General features: G+C 31.2%; 1 protein-coding gene across 1 annotated transcript; it reads left to right on the top strand.

The window, feature by feature from the left end:
- The first annotated feature begins 8,949 nt into the window (after positions 1 to 8,949).
- Positions 8,950 to 10,887, top strand: LOC142515357 (transcription factor PRE1-like). Its single transcript, XM_075619796.1, has 2 exons — positions 8,950 to 9,413; positions 10,448 to 10,887. The coding sequence occupies exons 1-2, from the start codon at positions 9,282 to 9,284 to the stop codon at positions 10,595 to 10,597; spliced, it is 282 nt and encodes a 93-aa protein (XP_075475911.1). The 5' UTR covers positions 8,950 to 9,281; the 3' UTR covers positions 10,598 to 10,887.
- The last annotated feature ends 5,136 nt before the right edge of the window (positions 10,888 to 16,023 follow it).

Raw genomic sequence — 16,023 nt, 5'->3', positions numbered from 1 at the left:
TACACTGAAAAAACTCGTCTTAATACAGTGAGAACAATCGTCGAATCTGAAACATTATAATATATATAATTGAATTCATGACAAACTAACGAGTGCGTGAGATTGGACTTATGGTCATAGGGAAAAGGAGAATTCACGTGGAGATTTGATGGTGCGGAGAGCCCCCACCCCAAATTGGCCATCATGTGTGGTGATTCAGGGTGTTCTCTTTTTAGATATTTCCTAAGACTCGTTAAAAAAATAAAGGACAACAGTGTCGTGTTTCAGTTATTTTTGTGGGGTGGAGCCACTCGTTTTGACTCACTCCGCATTGCTTTGTTTGCTGGTGTGATGAAATCGAACTACTCTCGCTCTCGCCTCTGTTTTTGTGTGTAAGACCGATAATTGGTGGGGGTCACAAATTCATTTCTACTGCCACAAGTTCGTAGGAATGAGAATTTGATCCATAAACATCGTAAATTACGTTCGATAAAAAAAATAAACTTTTTTTATATAAATGGTTTTAGTTACAAAGTGAATCAATAAAAAAAAATATAGTACAAACTGTTAATTGTCCCACATCAGTTGGATAAATAATCTGAGAGTTGTATATATAGCTTGGACAATCCTCCCCCCCTCGAGCTAGCTTTTGGGGTTGAGTTAGGTCCAAGTTCCAATATTAACATGGTATCAGAGCCCGGGTTACACTTTTATGTGTTGGACTGACTACAATTAGACCACCCGTTCTGCCCATAATTGGGTCATTTGTAAACTCCACGCTCTAGATGTTCATTCCTGGACATGAGAGGTAGGGGTGTGCAACGGTCGGTTCGGTTCGATTTTAATAAACTTCGGTTCGGTTTTTAGGTTTACGGTTTTTCGAATGCCTAATCCTAAACCAAACCATTATAATTCGCTCCGGTTTGATTTTTTTGTATTACGGTTTGCTTATTACGGTCAGTTATTACGGTTTGTTCAAATGGGTATCCTTCATTTTTTTTAAATGATTAAAAAAAAACTTCATACATTTGTTTCAATATTTTAAGAAGAAAACAACAAAGAAGTTAAGAACTTTGATATTTGATATGGTGGTTGTAGAGAGATTGGAGTGGAAGGTAAAAAGTTTAGAAGAAAGACAAGGCGGTAAAATAGTAAACCTAATGAGATTACTTATATTAATTATTTTATTATTTATTATATTTTAAATAGTCGGTTCGGTTTTTTCGGTTTTAAATTTTCAAAAACCGATAATCGAACCGAAAAAGTACAAAAAATCAAAACCATAACCGACCGAAAAACCATTTAAACTTAACCAAAAAAATCGAAATTTATGGTCTGGTCGATTTTTCGGTGTAAACCGTTTAATGAACACCCCTAGTGAGAAAGGTGTGTTAATTGCCCCACATCGGTTGGATAAATAACCTGTGAGTTTTATATATGGGCTTGGACAATCATCTCCCCTTGAGCTAGCTTTTGGGGTTGAGTTAGGTCCAAGTTCCAATCTTAACATGGTATCAGAGCCCGGGTTCCACCGTTATGTGTTGGACTGCCTATAATTAGGTCATCTGTTCTGCCCATAATTGGGTCATTTGTAAACTCCCCGCTCCAGATGTTCATTCCTGAGCGTGAGAGGGGTGTGTTAATTGTCCCACATCGGTTGGATAAATAACCTGTGAGTTGTATATATTGACTTGGACAATCCTCCCCCCTTGTGCTAGCTTTTGGGGTTGAGTTAGGTTCAAGTTCCAATCTCAACACAAACATGTAATACTTGAATTGATATAATGCTATTTATTATTGTTGTGCCCATATTTTGGTTCAAGTTCATCACAAGGTAAGCTCGGTCCTTGATATTATTGAGTCACGGCCCAAATCTTTGGGCCTACAATTTATTAATGGATAGTCTGGCGTTTCATACTATGGGCTAAGGTGGCCTTTAAGATGTTAATCTACATTATATGCCCAACCCAGTTAGTTGAGAGGCCCAACTAAAATTGACCCAATAACCGTATTGGGCTAGAGTTGTTGATTTCATTACTCATAGAAAAGACAAACAATTAATAAGTATCTAAAAAATAAAAAATAAAAAATCATCCTTTATTCATCTTTACCAATTATAATATATATACAGATGGGAAAATTCAAATTTTTAGTTTGTTAATAAAGATGACCTTTCTTGAAGTGATAATTTCATAAGAGATGCCTACAATTCCGAATTTTGGAGCACAATTATTTTTTTGATTAATCGATCAAATATTCTTTAGTTGTCGTCTTACATAAAATAAATTATTATTTAAAGATTATGCATGCAACATAATCTAACAAAGTTTAAGGTTGCATTTGATTTGATTGATTGATTTCAAATGTATTCAAATATATTTTTGTAGTTTTAAATAATCAAAATAATAAACTTCAAATTCACACATTTTATGTTCATATAATGTTTCATATTAATTAGGATGAATTTCAAATGTAGGTAATATTGGAATCATTTGAAATTCATTATACTTTGTGTACATCAGTAATATTAAATTTAAGATTTCATCCATTATTTCATTGTTAACAATAAAAACATAATCGAAATCCATTGATTTCAAATCCATTCATCTAAATGCAAACTAAATGTCAATTTTTGTCATGTATATATGTGGGTGTGATATTTATAATAATGAATATTTCGTTGAATATATACAGTCATGTAACTATATTACAAATATCAATTTCAGTCGTTTTCATCAAAATCATGTAACTAAATGACTAATATCACTGTTAAGTTTGTATAATTACGTGGTTAGAAAAAATCTCTCGAGACATGTAAGTGTATTTGACAACATAATTCTAAAAATAACTTCATTTTGACGTTAATGAATAAATTTAATTGTCATAACATAGTTAAAAGACTATAATTGATTCAAAAAAAAAATATATGACTAAAAATATCCCACTTTAATCCATAACATACAAGACTGAAATTAAATTTGGTACAAAAAAATGTGGAAACATAATTATACTGAGGAAATATATTTACAGCCGTTGTAACATATTTGTTGGAAATTTGGGATGAGATCAACATTATTTTTAACATAATGAATTGATTTTTAATGTTATATTCACCTTATTCGGAATTTTAACATGATTGTTTTTTGGAATGAAATTATATTATAATATCTGAATTTAAATGCAAGCTATTTCAGAAAAAGTACATTTAATTGGCTATTAAGAAAAGTAACTAAACACGTCTCAAACAGTTTACTTGTGTATTATTGTCTCGTATAAATAAACATAAAAGAGAGTTAATTTTTTATTTTTATTTTTTTAAAGACAAGGGTTTGGTTAAGAAAAAGGCACTTGAAAAGACCAAAGTAAAAAATGCAAAACTAATTATATTAACAATTATATGTTTCAACTTTTCGTTCAGAAAATCATTTTATAATCTTATTGAAAAATAAAAGCGATTATTTTCTAAGGAAAATAAAAGGAAAGCGTAAAAAAAAATTAATTTTGATAAAATGTATTTTAAAGAAAGGATTTCCCGTTTTCTGTTAAAACTTTTTGTTAAATTAATTGAGACATATATGCAAATCTAAACTAATGAGATAATATAACATTGGATATATATTTTTAATGTATTCCCTAAAATTCTTTCACGAAATAACCCGTCGTTTTGTCCAATCTATTTGTTTTGGGTTGAAAATCACCATTTTATCAACTGTTGTTCAATCAAACATGATATTAGTAAATGAAACGTTTATTTATAAAGAGAAATCAATCCAATTCGTAGTTGTTGATATTTGTATCGATGGATTAGAAAGAGAAAAATTATGATTCATTTCGACCAAACTTCCTTGTAATTCATCGAATGAAAGGCTAGATAACACAGTGTTGTGTGGCATGACATCTTTTATAATTCTATTTCTTGAATATCTATCGTGCCCAAAATGAAAACCGCCCACATGTCTTATATTCGAATAAAGTAGTCCACGTATTTTTATATTATACTATGACTTATTGACTTGTCGACACTTTTATACTTTTACACAAAAATATTTAAATAAAAACAATAAGAAGAACAACAATTTCGACGAAACACGAGTTTAAAATTTTAGTTTTAATATAGAATAAATCAATAAGTACCAAGCTTGAATTCCTTGCATAAATGCATTCTATGTATTCATCTAGAATCAATCAAAAGTTATCATAGACAAATGAATAACACGATATTTTTTTATCATATCATATCGTATCGATATGGTCATATTAATATTTTAAAATCCTATTTTGCTGCCACTTGTTCAAAATATTTCCAAATTATAACTTTTGGATTGATCCACTTGTATACAATGAGCCACATAAGATTTTTTTAATGTAGGTTTATACATTAAACAAGGTCAAAAAATCATATATAACACATTAAATGTCGTTGGAACAACTTTTAAAACAATACCCTAAAAGGAAAGATATAGTAAATCCATAACGTAACAGATGATAATTCTAGACTCCAATTTTGCTACCACTTGTTGAACATATTTCCCCACACACACACAAATATATATATATATACACACACACACACACACACACTATGATATTTTCTTTTTATTTATTAACTTAAATTTTATATATATACATATATATATATACACACACACACTATGATATTTTCTTTTTATTTATTAACTTAAATTATATATATATATATATATAGTATTGGGTCGCCCAACTAAGTGATATTGGTCAGCAAAATTGCTTTTGACATGTGAGTAAGGGTCGACAATAGTAAAGGTTATTTAATGCTGTTGCCTCTTTAAGTAATAATATTTCCTTACTAATAAATATGTTACTGTGCCACGTATCATGTCGTGGGTGGAGTACCGAAAACTCGTGTGACATCCTTTTTTTACATTTAAACACACTCGTCATGTCATCTCCAACCTATAAATCTACTGCACCAAAATAGTGTAGTTTCTGCATCAAATATAACATTCATCTCCAATCCATTTACTTCAAATCTTACACTAAAAAATATATTCTTAGAATATTTTATTTGTTTACTATTTATTTATAAATTTAACAATATAATTATAATTAATGTTAATATTAGTTATTAAATGTAAAATTTTTAAATTTAGTGATATACTTATAATTACATTTTATAATTATTGATGATTTAGTTTGTTTATCTTTTATTATAGTTACATATTCTCGGATCCGATTTTCTAAATTATTGATGATTTAGTTTGTTTATCATTTATTTTATTTGTATTTAAATTATCTGAATTTGAATTTGTATTTTTATTTTAATTGTGTACTTGAATGTTTAAATATTATTCAATAAATTTGTGTGTTAGATGTTTAATTATAAAATTATTTAAAAATATATTTATAAATTTATATAATTAAATATTTTAATTTGTATTATTAAATATCTAATTATTAAAATAATAAAAAAATATTATTTAAATATATCTAATTATTAAATTAATATACTAATAATATCATATTATTATATAAATAATATTTATAATTCTTAAATATTTATAATTAAAAAAAAACTTCCCTGCGGTCTCTAACTCGGATTTATAAGTGTAAAATATCCTATAAAAGTTTTAATTTTGGGTGGATCTTCCAAAATTCACATTATTCAGCGATCACTGGACTAAGTATTTGTGATCCAACACATAGTATTCTTCTAATGTTATGTTATACTATGTAGAAAAATGATTTTTCTGTCATATACAATTCAATGAATGCGAAACTCTGAAATAAAATATGTGGACTTAAAGCATTTGACCTATTGAGTTGTTTTTTTTTTTTTTTTTTTTTGAATGAGAAATTAAACAAACAAAGTCTAGATAAGTGGATGGTAAGTGATCCAAGTGCCTATATATAGAGGCAGCATCAAGTCCTTCGGAAGTACCTATCACACTCTCATGTATTCTCATTCTTTCTGCACTCTTCTTTGTTATCCCCACAACTACTCTTCTGCCCTCGTGATAAAGTTCAAGTACTGAAAGTTATTCTGTTGTATCCTGAGAAACAGACGTCCAAGTATATCCTCGAAGCACATATCGGAAGGGACGAATCTGTTTTAAGGACACTGTACTTCGTAGAGACCTCGATTTGGATCATTTCAAGCTTTTCACTGCTGTTTCCTTCACCATATCATTCTTTGGTTCTCTTTTCAAAAGCTTACTGTACTATATCATTCGATATATTATGTATCAGAGTTTTCATAATTACCCCAAGTCTGATAATAGTATGGACAGTGACTGTAATCATGTGCTAATCATGTGCCTATCATGTGATAATATTACCAAATATTAATGTCATACAACATGTACAAACAGTCCACTTGATTGGGAATTCTCTGTTCTTTATCGCTATCAGTGTGTTTCCACAAATAATATTTTTTTGGGGCATAAATTTATTTAAAAGAATACAAAAATATAATAATTGTGCTCCTATATATTATCACTTCAAGAAAGGCCATTTTTATTAGCAAACTAGAATTTTCAAATTTCCCGTCTATCTATAAAATTATAATTGGTAAAGATGAAAAAAGGGTGCCGTATTTTTCAACTTTTTGTTTTGGAAATGTATATATGATTACTTCAATATTATCTTTATAGCAATACTCTAAAAGTTGATCTATAATAGACCACATATGATTTTTCATGTGGTACCATACGTTTGACAACATGAAAAATCAGTTATAATTCGTAGTACACTATTGAATTAACACTTAGGACATACTTTGTAGGAGAGAATTATGTGAGAATGAAATGGTACCAAATATTAATGTCATACAACATGTACATACACTCTCACTCTCAATTCTTACTTATTTTATCTTATTTAGTTTAACTAATTTTAAATCTATATGAATATGTCTTCATAATACTAATAATAAATATATATTATGATTATTATTTTAGGTACTTTTATTTTTTTTTAAAATAAAATGATGATATTTTAATAATGATGCTAATATTAATAATTAAAATAATAATGATATAGTTATATAACAACGTTAATTTTAAATAATAGAGCATCATTAATTATAATTTTAACAACAACAATAATAATAATAATAGTTCTTGAGCAATCTATTATTTTGAATTAAATATTCAATTTTTTATTTCTTTTTATATCAATTTCATTTCATTTCATTCACGTCTCTATTTCATTATAAGAACGATTATATTCGTATCTTATTTCATTTATTCGTATCAATCATGTCATTAGTGTATAAATATATATTTATATATGCAAATGATTGATATTGGATTAATATGAAACACAAGTACTGTCACACCAAATTAATTTGATTGAAGGTTGGGTTAATAAGGGGTGATAAGTGTCCAATGATCACATGGTCTTGCGGTTTGAGACATACACATAAAGGCCCACTTGTCAGTACAATTACAAGCACCTTACATTAACTTTGAAAGCCAACTTGACCTATCAACCCCAAACATTGCCAACATAGAAAATTAATTTTAAAGATTTTCTGTATGTAACAATACATTCCCAATTACTATCTTCTTTCAAAAATAAAACATACACCACTACTTTTTCCCATTTCTCTTACCATAAAATTATATATATTACTTATTGCTATAATTAAATTGTAGGACCTTAAAAAAATTATTCAGCCTTCAAGGATTTTTTTTTTCTATATACACTTGCTCGTTTTTCTTGATATGATCGGTCGACCAATTTTGTTTGACAAGGTTTCCATACATACAAATGACTATGAACTCGTAAAGTTCGAACTTAAACTCAATCAAACACTGGTGAGCCCAATTGGTGTACGTACAATAATATGCATAACAAATCCTCCATGGGACGTGCGTCTCCCATATGATATCCAATATTTATACGTTTATCTTTTATATATTCTTACAAGAATATTTAAAGCAAACAAGTTATAACTTAATGATTTAGGTTATAAAAAACTGACATAAATTAAAGGAACATTTGTGAAATATATATACTTACGTGAGATGAATTCTCCAAACAATCTTTATCCTTGATTCACTAAGTCGTATTAACTAGTTGAGTAGAAATTTTGAGTTAAATTTGTTCATCATTAATTTTCACGACCCAAGAAACTATCATCGCATTAATAGATACGTACGCACTAGACTTTGGCTTGTTTTCTAACTCGATGAGGTCAGAATTAATATATCATGTCTGATATGTAGTTTTAGTCCGAATATGAGTTTGTGCCCTAGATCTTGATGGAGATTTACCATTTGTATATGTGTGGATAAGCCTATATGTTATGTAAAGTGAATAACTGAGAATTTCTAGCTAGAGTAGTAAAATATATGTTGTATAAGAAGAAAAAAAGTTTTGTTAACTATATGTGTGGACGAGTTATGTGTTGTAGAGCACACACGTAGATGTTGAATACATTTTGTTGCTTCGACAAATCAAAAACCAAAGATTCAGTCGGGACATATGAATTGAAAGTACTGTGTGTGGTTGTGGAAAAGTTCTAATTATTATTTTTTTTGGATCCGCAATTCATTCTAACTACTGATTATCTCTAACGCAAATTATTTGGATGAAAATCCATTCTGCATTCATGAAAGGAATGACGATTTACCTCTATTCTTTGTATCGAATTCTATTCACTTATATGAACCGGACAATTTTTTTCCCTTAATTAATTAATTATAATCGGCTCCAATTTCGTTTTTTTTCCTTTTTCTGTCAAATGAAAAATAATCCAAGTTTCACTTCCATGCAAGGTTAAAAAAAGAATTACATTTTTCCAGCTCCATGAATATAATTAGATATATGGATCTTGAATCGAAAATTCATGGGTGGGCATTGAATGAAAGCATTATAATTGAATTCTCAATTTGGTGGTGTGTAGACCACATCTTTCCCCAGTGCATTTGTCTTCTTCATATCCAACATCACTTTCTATGTTTTTGTGTACTCTCCATTGAATCCCTTCTCCTTTCCTTCACTAATTAATCTCTTTCATGTGGTCCTTTCCACTTTATCACTTGTTCATTACCCATCATTTTCTTTATTTTCTCATCGCCTAGCCAAGCTAAGCTAAGCTAATCCATGATCTAATTAGCAATTTTATTTATTTATTCATTCTTTTTTTTGTTTTGTGTGTGTGTGTGTGTGTGTGTGTGTGTATACACGCTTTATCTTCCTCTTGTTTCCCATACAATCTGCAAACTTTCCTCCCAAGTTTTCTTTTCGCTTTCTTGCTTTTATAGTACTACCTTTTTTTTCAGTTTCTAAAACATCCCACAAAGTTACATACTATAAGAATGTCCGGGAGAAGGTCGAGGCAGCCGAGCAGCTCGAACACGAGGATAACAGATGAACAGATAATTGAACTTGTGTCCAAATTGCATCAACTCCTACCGGAGATTCGCAACAGTTCTAGACGCTCCAACAAGGTATACATTGCATTGATATTGAAGCTGTTAGGGTTTATGTGTACATGCGTGTGTTTCTGTGTATAATCGTAGTTAATTGTTGTTTTTGAAACCCAGTTTACGTACTAATAATTAATGTGTAGTCCATATGTTGATTGGTTTCCATCATTTTGAGGGTTAAATAAAGTATCTCACCATATGTTTAATTAGCTAAATCATGTTGCACTACGGAGGTCAATAAATTGATTCATGAATGTTTGTCCTTCCAAGAAGTCACTATTGTTCATCCCATGAAGGAAAAAATGTTAAACGTACACAAAAATCTATCAACAAAGACTGCTTAAACCCTTTTACACTTTCTACGTCAACGTGTTATGCACGGCGACAAACGGAAACAAAATATAAATATTTCCACATTTCACACACACACACAAAAGTTTGATGATTTAGAATTTTGATATTTTGTATTTTATATGCATGTATCATACCCTTTAAAAAAAAAATAAAAAAATAAAACACCACCGGTCAGTGTTGGGTGTTAGGCAAACCTCTGCTTGTCCATAAGACAAAAAGTAAGAGGACTAGGCCAAGACTTCCGGCAGAGTGCGTGGAACTACTTTTTACAACGTAAATAAGGTAAACAAGTTCAATCAAGTTTCTTGATATATCAACACAAAAACTCGTATGAGGAGTGTTGAGCCAATTTTGTTAGACATGTCTCATACCCTACTTGACCCAAGAGAAAATATTATTTTTTATATCAAAAATATTAATTTTTACTTCAGGTATGGATCAGATCGACCCGTTTCACGGATATAGTTCGTGGAACCATTTCATATGAGACCTACTCCATGATCAAATCTTTGTGAGCACGTGATTGACTTGTGAAAAAATAGAAATATAATGGTTTGATCATGGAGTAGGTCTCATATAAAATGCTTCCACGAACTATATCTATGAGACGGGTCGACTATTACATATAAAAATTCGAAATTGTTACAAATTATAAATTAAATAAAAAAATATTTATAAATGTTTTGTTTAATTTAAAACAGGCATCAGCTAATAAGGTGCTTGAGGAGACTTGCAACTATATCAGAAACCTCAACAAAGAAGTGGATGATTTGAGCCAGAGGCTATCCCAGCTGCTGTCTACTATAGAAGTTAACAGCCCGGAGGCTGCAATAATTAGGAGTTTAATTTAATTAATTAATATTATCATATATATATATATGGAATAAATAATTATCAAGTCATTAATTATATATTAAGATATTATATTAAATTGAACCTTCCTTAGAATTAACTAAGATAATTATAGGTTCATTGTATTTAGTAATCACGCGTATCAATTGTAATAAAGGAACCGAAGATAGTCTTACATTGCTGCTAATTAAGGTTCCTTGTATTAATAATGTGTATCGTATTTTTAATGTTCAATTGTAACCATGTCGAATTGTAATATTCAAGAGCTTGTTTTCTTACTTGGAATTAATTTCAAAGTCTGGCTTAATTATTTCTTTCTAATAAAGTTTTTAAAATTTAAATATATTCACAAGTTCTTAAATCTTATCTTATATCTCCAATAAACTAAGATTACATATATTTGAATCGAGACCAAAAACCTAGTAAACACCAAACAACTGCATCTCTAGGGTTTGTCTATTGCAAGCTCCAACGAGACACTCAAATATTTAAATTTGTCGATGATCCATAACTCATCTGACACCAATATCTCAAGTTTAGGATGAAGAATTGGGCTCGATATCCTATTATAATAACCCTTAAATTCAAAAACAAAAAAAGGCTAAATATAAATCATAAATTTTGAAGAGATCTCTATAAATATATATAGTAAAAAAAATAAATTTTTTAGCTACTGACGACATATAATTAACAGTTATATTACCATAACGATGATTAGCAAGTCGTCGTATGTAAACCGTAGGAAAAAAACATACTCCCCATATTTGCCCGACTAACAAACTAATAAAAAAGTTGATATGTAATCAAACCCGATTTCTTTTACGTACACAAAATGTATATATTAATATGCAGCCTAAGTAAGAAAGAAAAGGACATTGCCTTTTGGCTTGAATTCGTGTCTTAATCAAAAAAGGCATCTTAATTAATTCCAATAATTAAAAGGCTAGCTAATAGACCTATATAATAATATGACTTTTAAAAAGCAGTGTAATTTATTTATTTTTTGAACCAAATATACATATTTATTTATTACGGTCACCTCAGGGGGGATGACATGAAATTCAGTGTCTGTCCTTTTGGTTTTGTGGATTGGAAATGAGGGGATGTGATAATTAATTAAATTGTGGTTATTTAATGGAAACTAAGACGTTAATGCATGGAAATGAGGGGATGGGATAATTAATCAAATCGACTTTTGGATTATTGCAATATTTAAATTATGGTTTTTGTCCAAATCATTGATGTGTTTGGTGGAAAATAATTTAAATGGGGCGTGTAACTAAATATTTGAAAAATCATTCAACCGATGCTTCTCGCGCGTATCTTGAATATTATGTGTACAATTGACATTATCAATAACAAGAATAAAAATCCTATATATCTGAATTGATAAATAGGGTTGATAAAAAATATTGAATTTTCAAAATTCAAGATTACTGTACCGTAAAAATATTTCGAATTTTCGGTATACTAAAGATTTTGATATTGTACGATAACGATACATGGTTATAACTAGAGATGGTATATCGTACCGTATAGAAAATTACAGTATACGAAATTATCATCACAAGTATTTGAGTTGAGAGAAAAAGTTATTATAATTGAATATCAAATATGAGATTTCGTCCTAAACTTAAAATTTCGGTATCATATTGACTATAATTAGTCATTAGCTCCTTCCAATCTAATTCAAAATGTTTTTTAAAAAAGAAGAGAGATTTTAACCAGTGTTGTTCCCAAAATTTCGCTGCTTTGAAAGACGAAATAAGCATAATCAGTTGTATTTAAATCACATCTAACTGCAACCTCAGAGTCGGAGGATTTTAAACTTGTATTTAAGAAATAGAGGATATACTACAAACAATATGGATTTATGACATGGACCGAATGAGATTAGCCCTAATAGTTACAAACGTCAGTGGAATTTAGTAAATTTCGAAATGATATTTCGAATACAAATTGAGAAGTCCATGTTGGATAAGCCCCGATAACACTTAAATAATAACAACCCAAAATATAAATTTAAGTAAGCCCAATAAAAATAACTCAAAAAGTAAAGTCAAGAATAAGGACCAACGTAAAACTTTAATTTTTTTACATTTTTTTTTTCGCTTTTTCACAAATTTAAGATACAATATATCCACGTATTACGCATTTCGATAAGTTATGAAATCTAAATTTTTTAAAAAAATTCTATAAAAAACCATTGACATAAAATCTCTATTCAATATAATTAATTAATTATATATATATATATATATATATATATATATATATATATATATATATATATATAATATATAACTCCTGATGATGTCCATGCTAAATTGGGTGATTTGGGTGGACAATTTACTGGGTCGAGTTACATTCATTTCTTGCGAATGCTTGTGACTGGGCAAAAAAAGCTCACAAGTTGGGTAATATGTACACTTGAAGAACAAAAAAATTAGTGCGGCGTCAGAATAGTTTATGACATAGTCACTTCGACTGACTTGTGCGCAAAAGAAAGTGTTGTATAGAGAATGTATAGCGGGTGTTTGTTAAAATGCTGAGTGAATATCTCTAGTGATCGAGAAAACCTGAGTATTTATAGGAGAAAAAATAATGATGATCTTATTTTCAGTGTTCGACCACTCCTCATGATCAGAAAGCTGCCAACGCCCTTTCCTCTGACATTGTTACAACTGACAACTCATATTGCATATAATCTTGTCACATTTCCCCTATGTGCGTTGATTGATATACTGATGAATTCGAGACATGGTAATCCATACTTGTGGGCCGAGAGCCGATGCTTGACTAGATATGCTCCGACAGTGGTCATGATATGAGAGCACAGATAGAGTCTCTGATCCATTATCTTACCCTTCTTATATAGCTCGGGCTAGGCTGGGAGCCCAGGCTTGTATGAGTATCTGCTGATCTAATTAGCTTTTTTATTTGTTGCATGCCCAGAGATGATTTATATAAAAGTACTTTATTTATCTGGGACCAGGCTATTTCTATCCTCGGTAGCCCCAGGATATTGATCTCTAACTTTTCCTAGAGCTGTCAAGGCAGGCGCCCCGCCCCGGGTTGCGGTCTGTTTGGGTTGGTCCGTTTAGGCCCAACTCCAAACGGGCCTCCTAAATTTCAACCCAATCAGCCCCGAGTCTGCCCGAGTTCAAGGATGACCCAAGCTCTTTTCGGGACATTACCACTCCCTGATCAGATTGGACTTGGGCGGGAGATCGATTAAATTTTGAATTTTAGGAGGGCTAGGGCTGATGAAAACATTACGTAAGCCCTAGCACTTGAAAAGATAGAAATCTGTCAGACATCACTTTGGATTCATGACCGACTTTTCATCTTCTCGAGTGACCTTGTTCAATTGACGAGGTGCATCTCATCCGTCCATTTACTTTGATATCAACGTCTAGAATTGCTCTTCTCCTGCTCATTAATACTAACCGCCTAACCTCATGTTACAATTTTGCATAATCGTGTTCTTGTTCTCCTGTTCCTATGATTCCGGCATCCTTTGTTTCTCTACGGCAAATGTGTTTCCTCAATTCTGGTCACTTTCTTCTCTTCTTCATTTTCGTAAGTTTTTTTTCCTTCTAAACATGTCAAGCTCTACATCCTCCACTTCATGTGCCAATGCACATGGCTCCTCGGACCTAGAGTCTGCCACATTGCACTCTTACTCTAACCCCTCTGCATCCCTTAATATCCTCTCCCCCACTATCTTTAAAAAACCAGTCATCACCCTTCCTTCCGAGAAATCCCAAAAATTCAAAAATGTCCACCAAGCTATCGGGCGTTCCAATGCCCAAGAGAAGGGTAAGGGCAAAGTCTATGAACCGAGGCCCCAGGTACCCTATGACTTTCTACTATGACAGTACTCTATGTCCGGGGGTCGACGAGGACCTTCAGTTCTCGGATCTCTCATTTCTTCTTACTAACTTCTCATTCCTGGTCCCTCGAACAGAGCTGACAAGCCCCTGGAAGGGTTCTATACTTTTTTCGGGACCAAGTCCGTAGTGGTCATCAGTTTCTCATCCCTTCTTTCTATATCGAGGTGGCCTGCTTTCTCGAGGTCCCTTGAAATCAACTTCATGCCAACTCCTTCCGCATAATGGCATTGGCCTATGCGCTCTTTAAAATGCATAATATCTTAAATAATCCATTCCATTACTTCTTTCTATGTGTTTTGGCGACCATGCCTTTTCTCTGACTGCTCGAGTAAACAATCGATTCCTTGATGACAACTCATCTTCTACGAAAGGCCAGAAAGGACTATACTTTTCATTCCGAGATAGTAGATCTTCAAAATCCAAGGGCAATTTCTTTACTAGAGACCAGAAAAAATCTCTTTCTTAGAGTCTCCGTGTAAAAGCTCTGATTTTAATTTTAGGAACACATGATGATACTTCCAGAGCTACTTTGTTAAACTTGTGGATATACACCCACAATAACTCGTCCCCACTCTTCTCCACCTCGAACATTCTAAAATCGTTCTTATATTCCTTGCAGCTACTGAGGTGATGCAACAAAATGCTATTGAAATCGTCGAAACAGTGGAAACTCTATGGTTCGATTTTGTCAAACCATCATTGGGCCGAGTCTAACAATGTGATCAAGAAAGCTTTACACTTTGATTTTGTCATCGTAGCAATGCAGCATGACCATGTTCTCGAACCGAACCAAATATTCCTTTGGATTAGTGTTCCCGTCATATTCTCTAATTTTGGCTGACTTGTAATGGACACGCGAGGGTTCATCCACTATTTGTATGAATAATGGACAACCTTTTGGTTGGACCATGGGAACTCGAGACGACTTGATTTGTCCTTCAAATTTCTTAACCTTTTTCTTAAATCTTCCAATTCTTCGGTCATGATAAGGGCTTTGAACCTTCTCGAGAGCTTTCTTCTTTCTTTTCCTTGTCCCGGGGATGAGATTCATCCTCATATCTTTTTCTCTCGGTGTACGTGACAGTTGCTGGGAGGCAACTTCTATGCTCGTGTTCACCATGAACTTTTCACCTGCTAGTTAACAACTCTTTAAGCATCATATGTATTACGCTTATGTTTTTATGGATGAATATTTTTACTAAAATATAAACTTGTGCATGGACTTATTTAAGAACGGGGCAACGAACACCCTTGCACGAATTAATAATCCTACCTACCATCCAGTAAAGTTCGAAAATTGTATATTATTCTATAATCTTTTCTTTTTCTTCTCAAATGTTTACATGTGCTTATGTTTTCATACCAATTAAAAAAATTATTGAAAAAATAAAATTATAAATATTTTGTTAATTAGTATAAAAAATAGTTGTACATTTTCCAAAATTTAATTAACATAAAAAATCATATGAAACGGTTTCAAAACTCAATTTTGTAAAATAAATATTTGATCTGACTTATAAAAAAATATT

This window comes from Primulina tabacum, chromosome 1 (genome assembly GCF_025594145.1).
Source record: "Primulina tabacum isolate GXHZ01 chromosome 1, ASM2559414v2, whole genome shotgun sequence".
NCBI classification, from domain to species: domain Eukaryota; kingdom Viridiplantae; phylum Streptophyta; class Magnoliopsida; order Lamiales; family Gesneriaceae; genus Primulina; species Primulina tabacum.
This window is presented reverse-complemented; position numbering and strand designations above follow the sequence as displayed.

What these genes read in the sequence shown, in the direction of transcription:
- LOC142515357 (XM_075619796.1), top strand. Translation starts at nt 9,282, where the DNA reads ATGTCCGGGAGAAGGTCGAGGCAGCCGAGCAGCTCGAACACGAGGATA. An exon ending in GTTCTAGACGCTCCAACAAG is followed by an intron (nt 9,414 to 10,447) that starts GTATACATTGCA and finishes AATTTAAAACAG; the next exon opens with GCATCAGCTAATAAGGTGCT.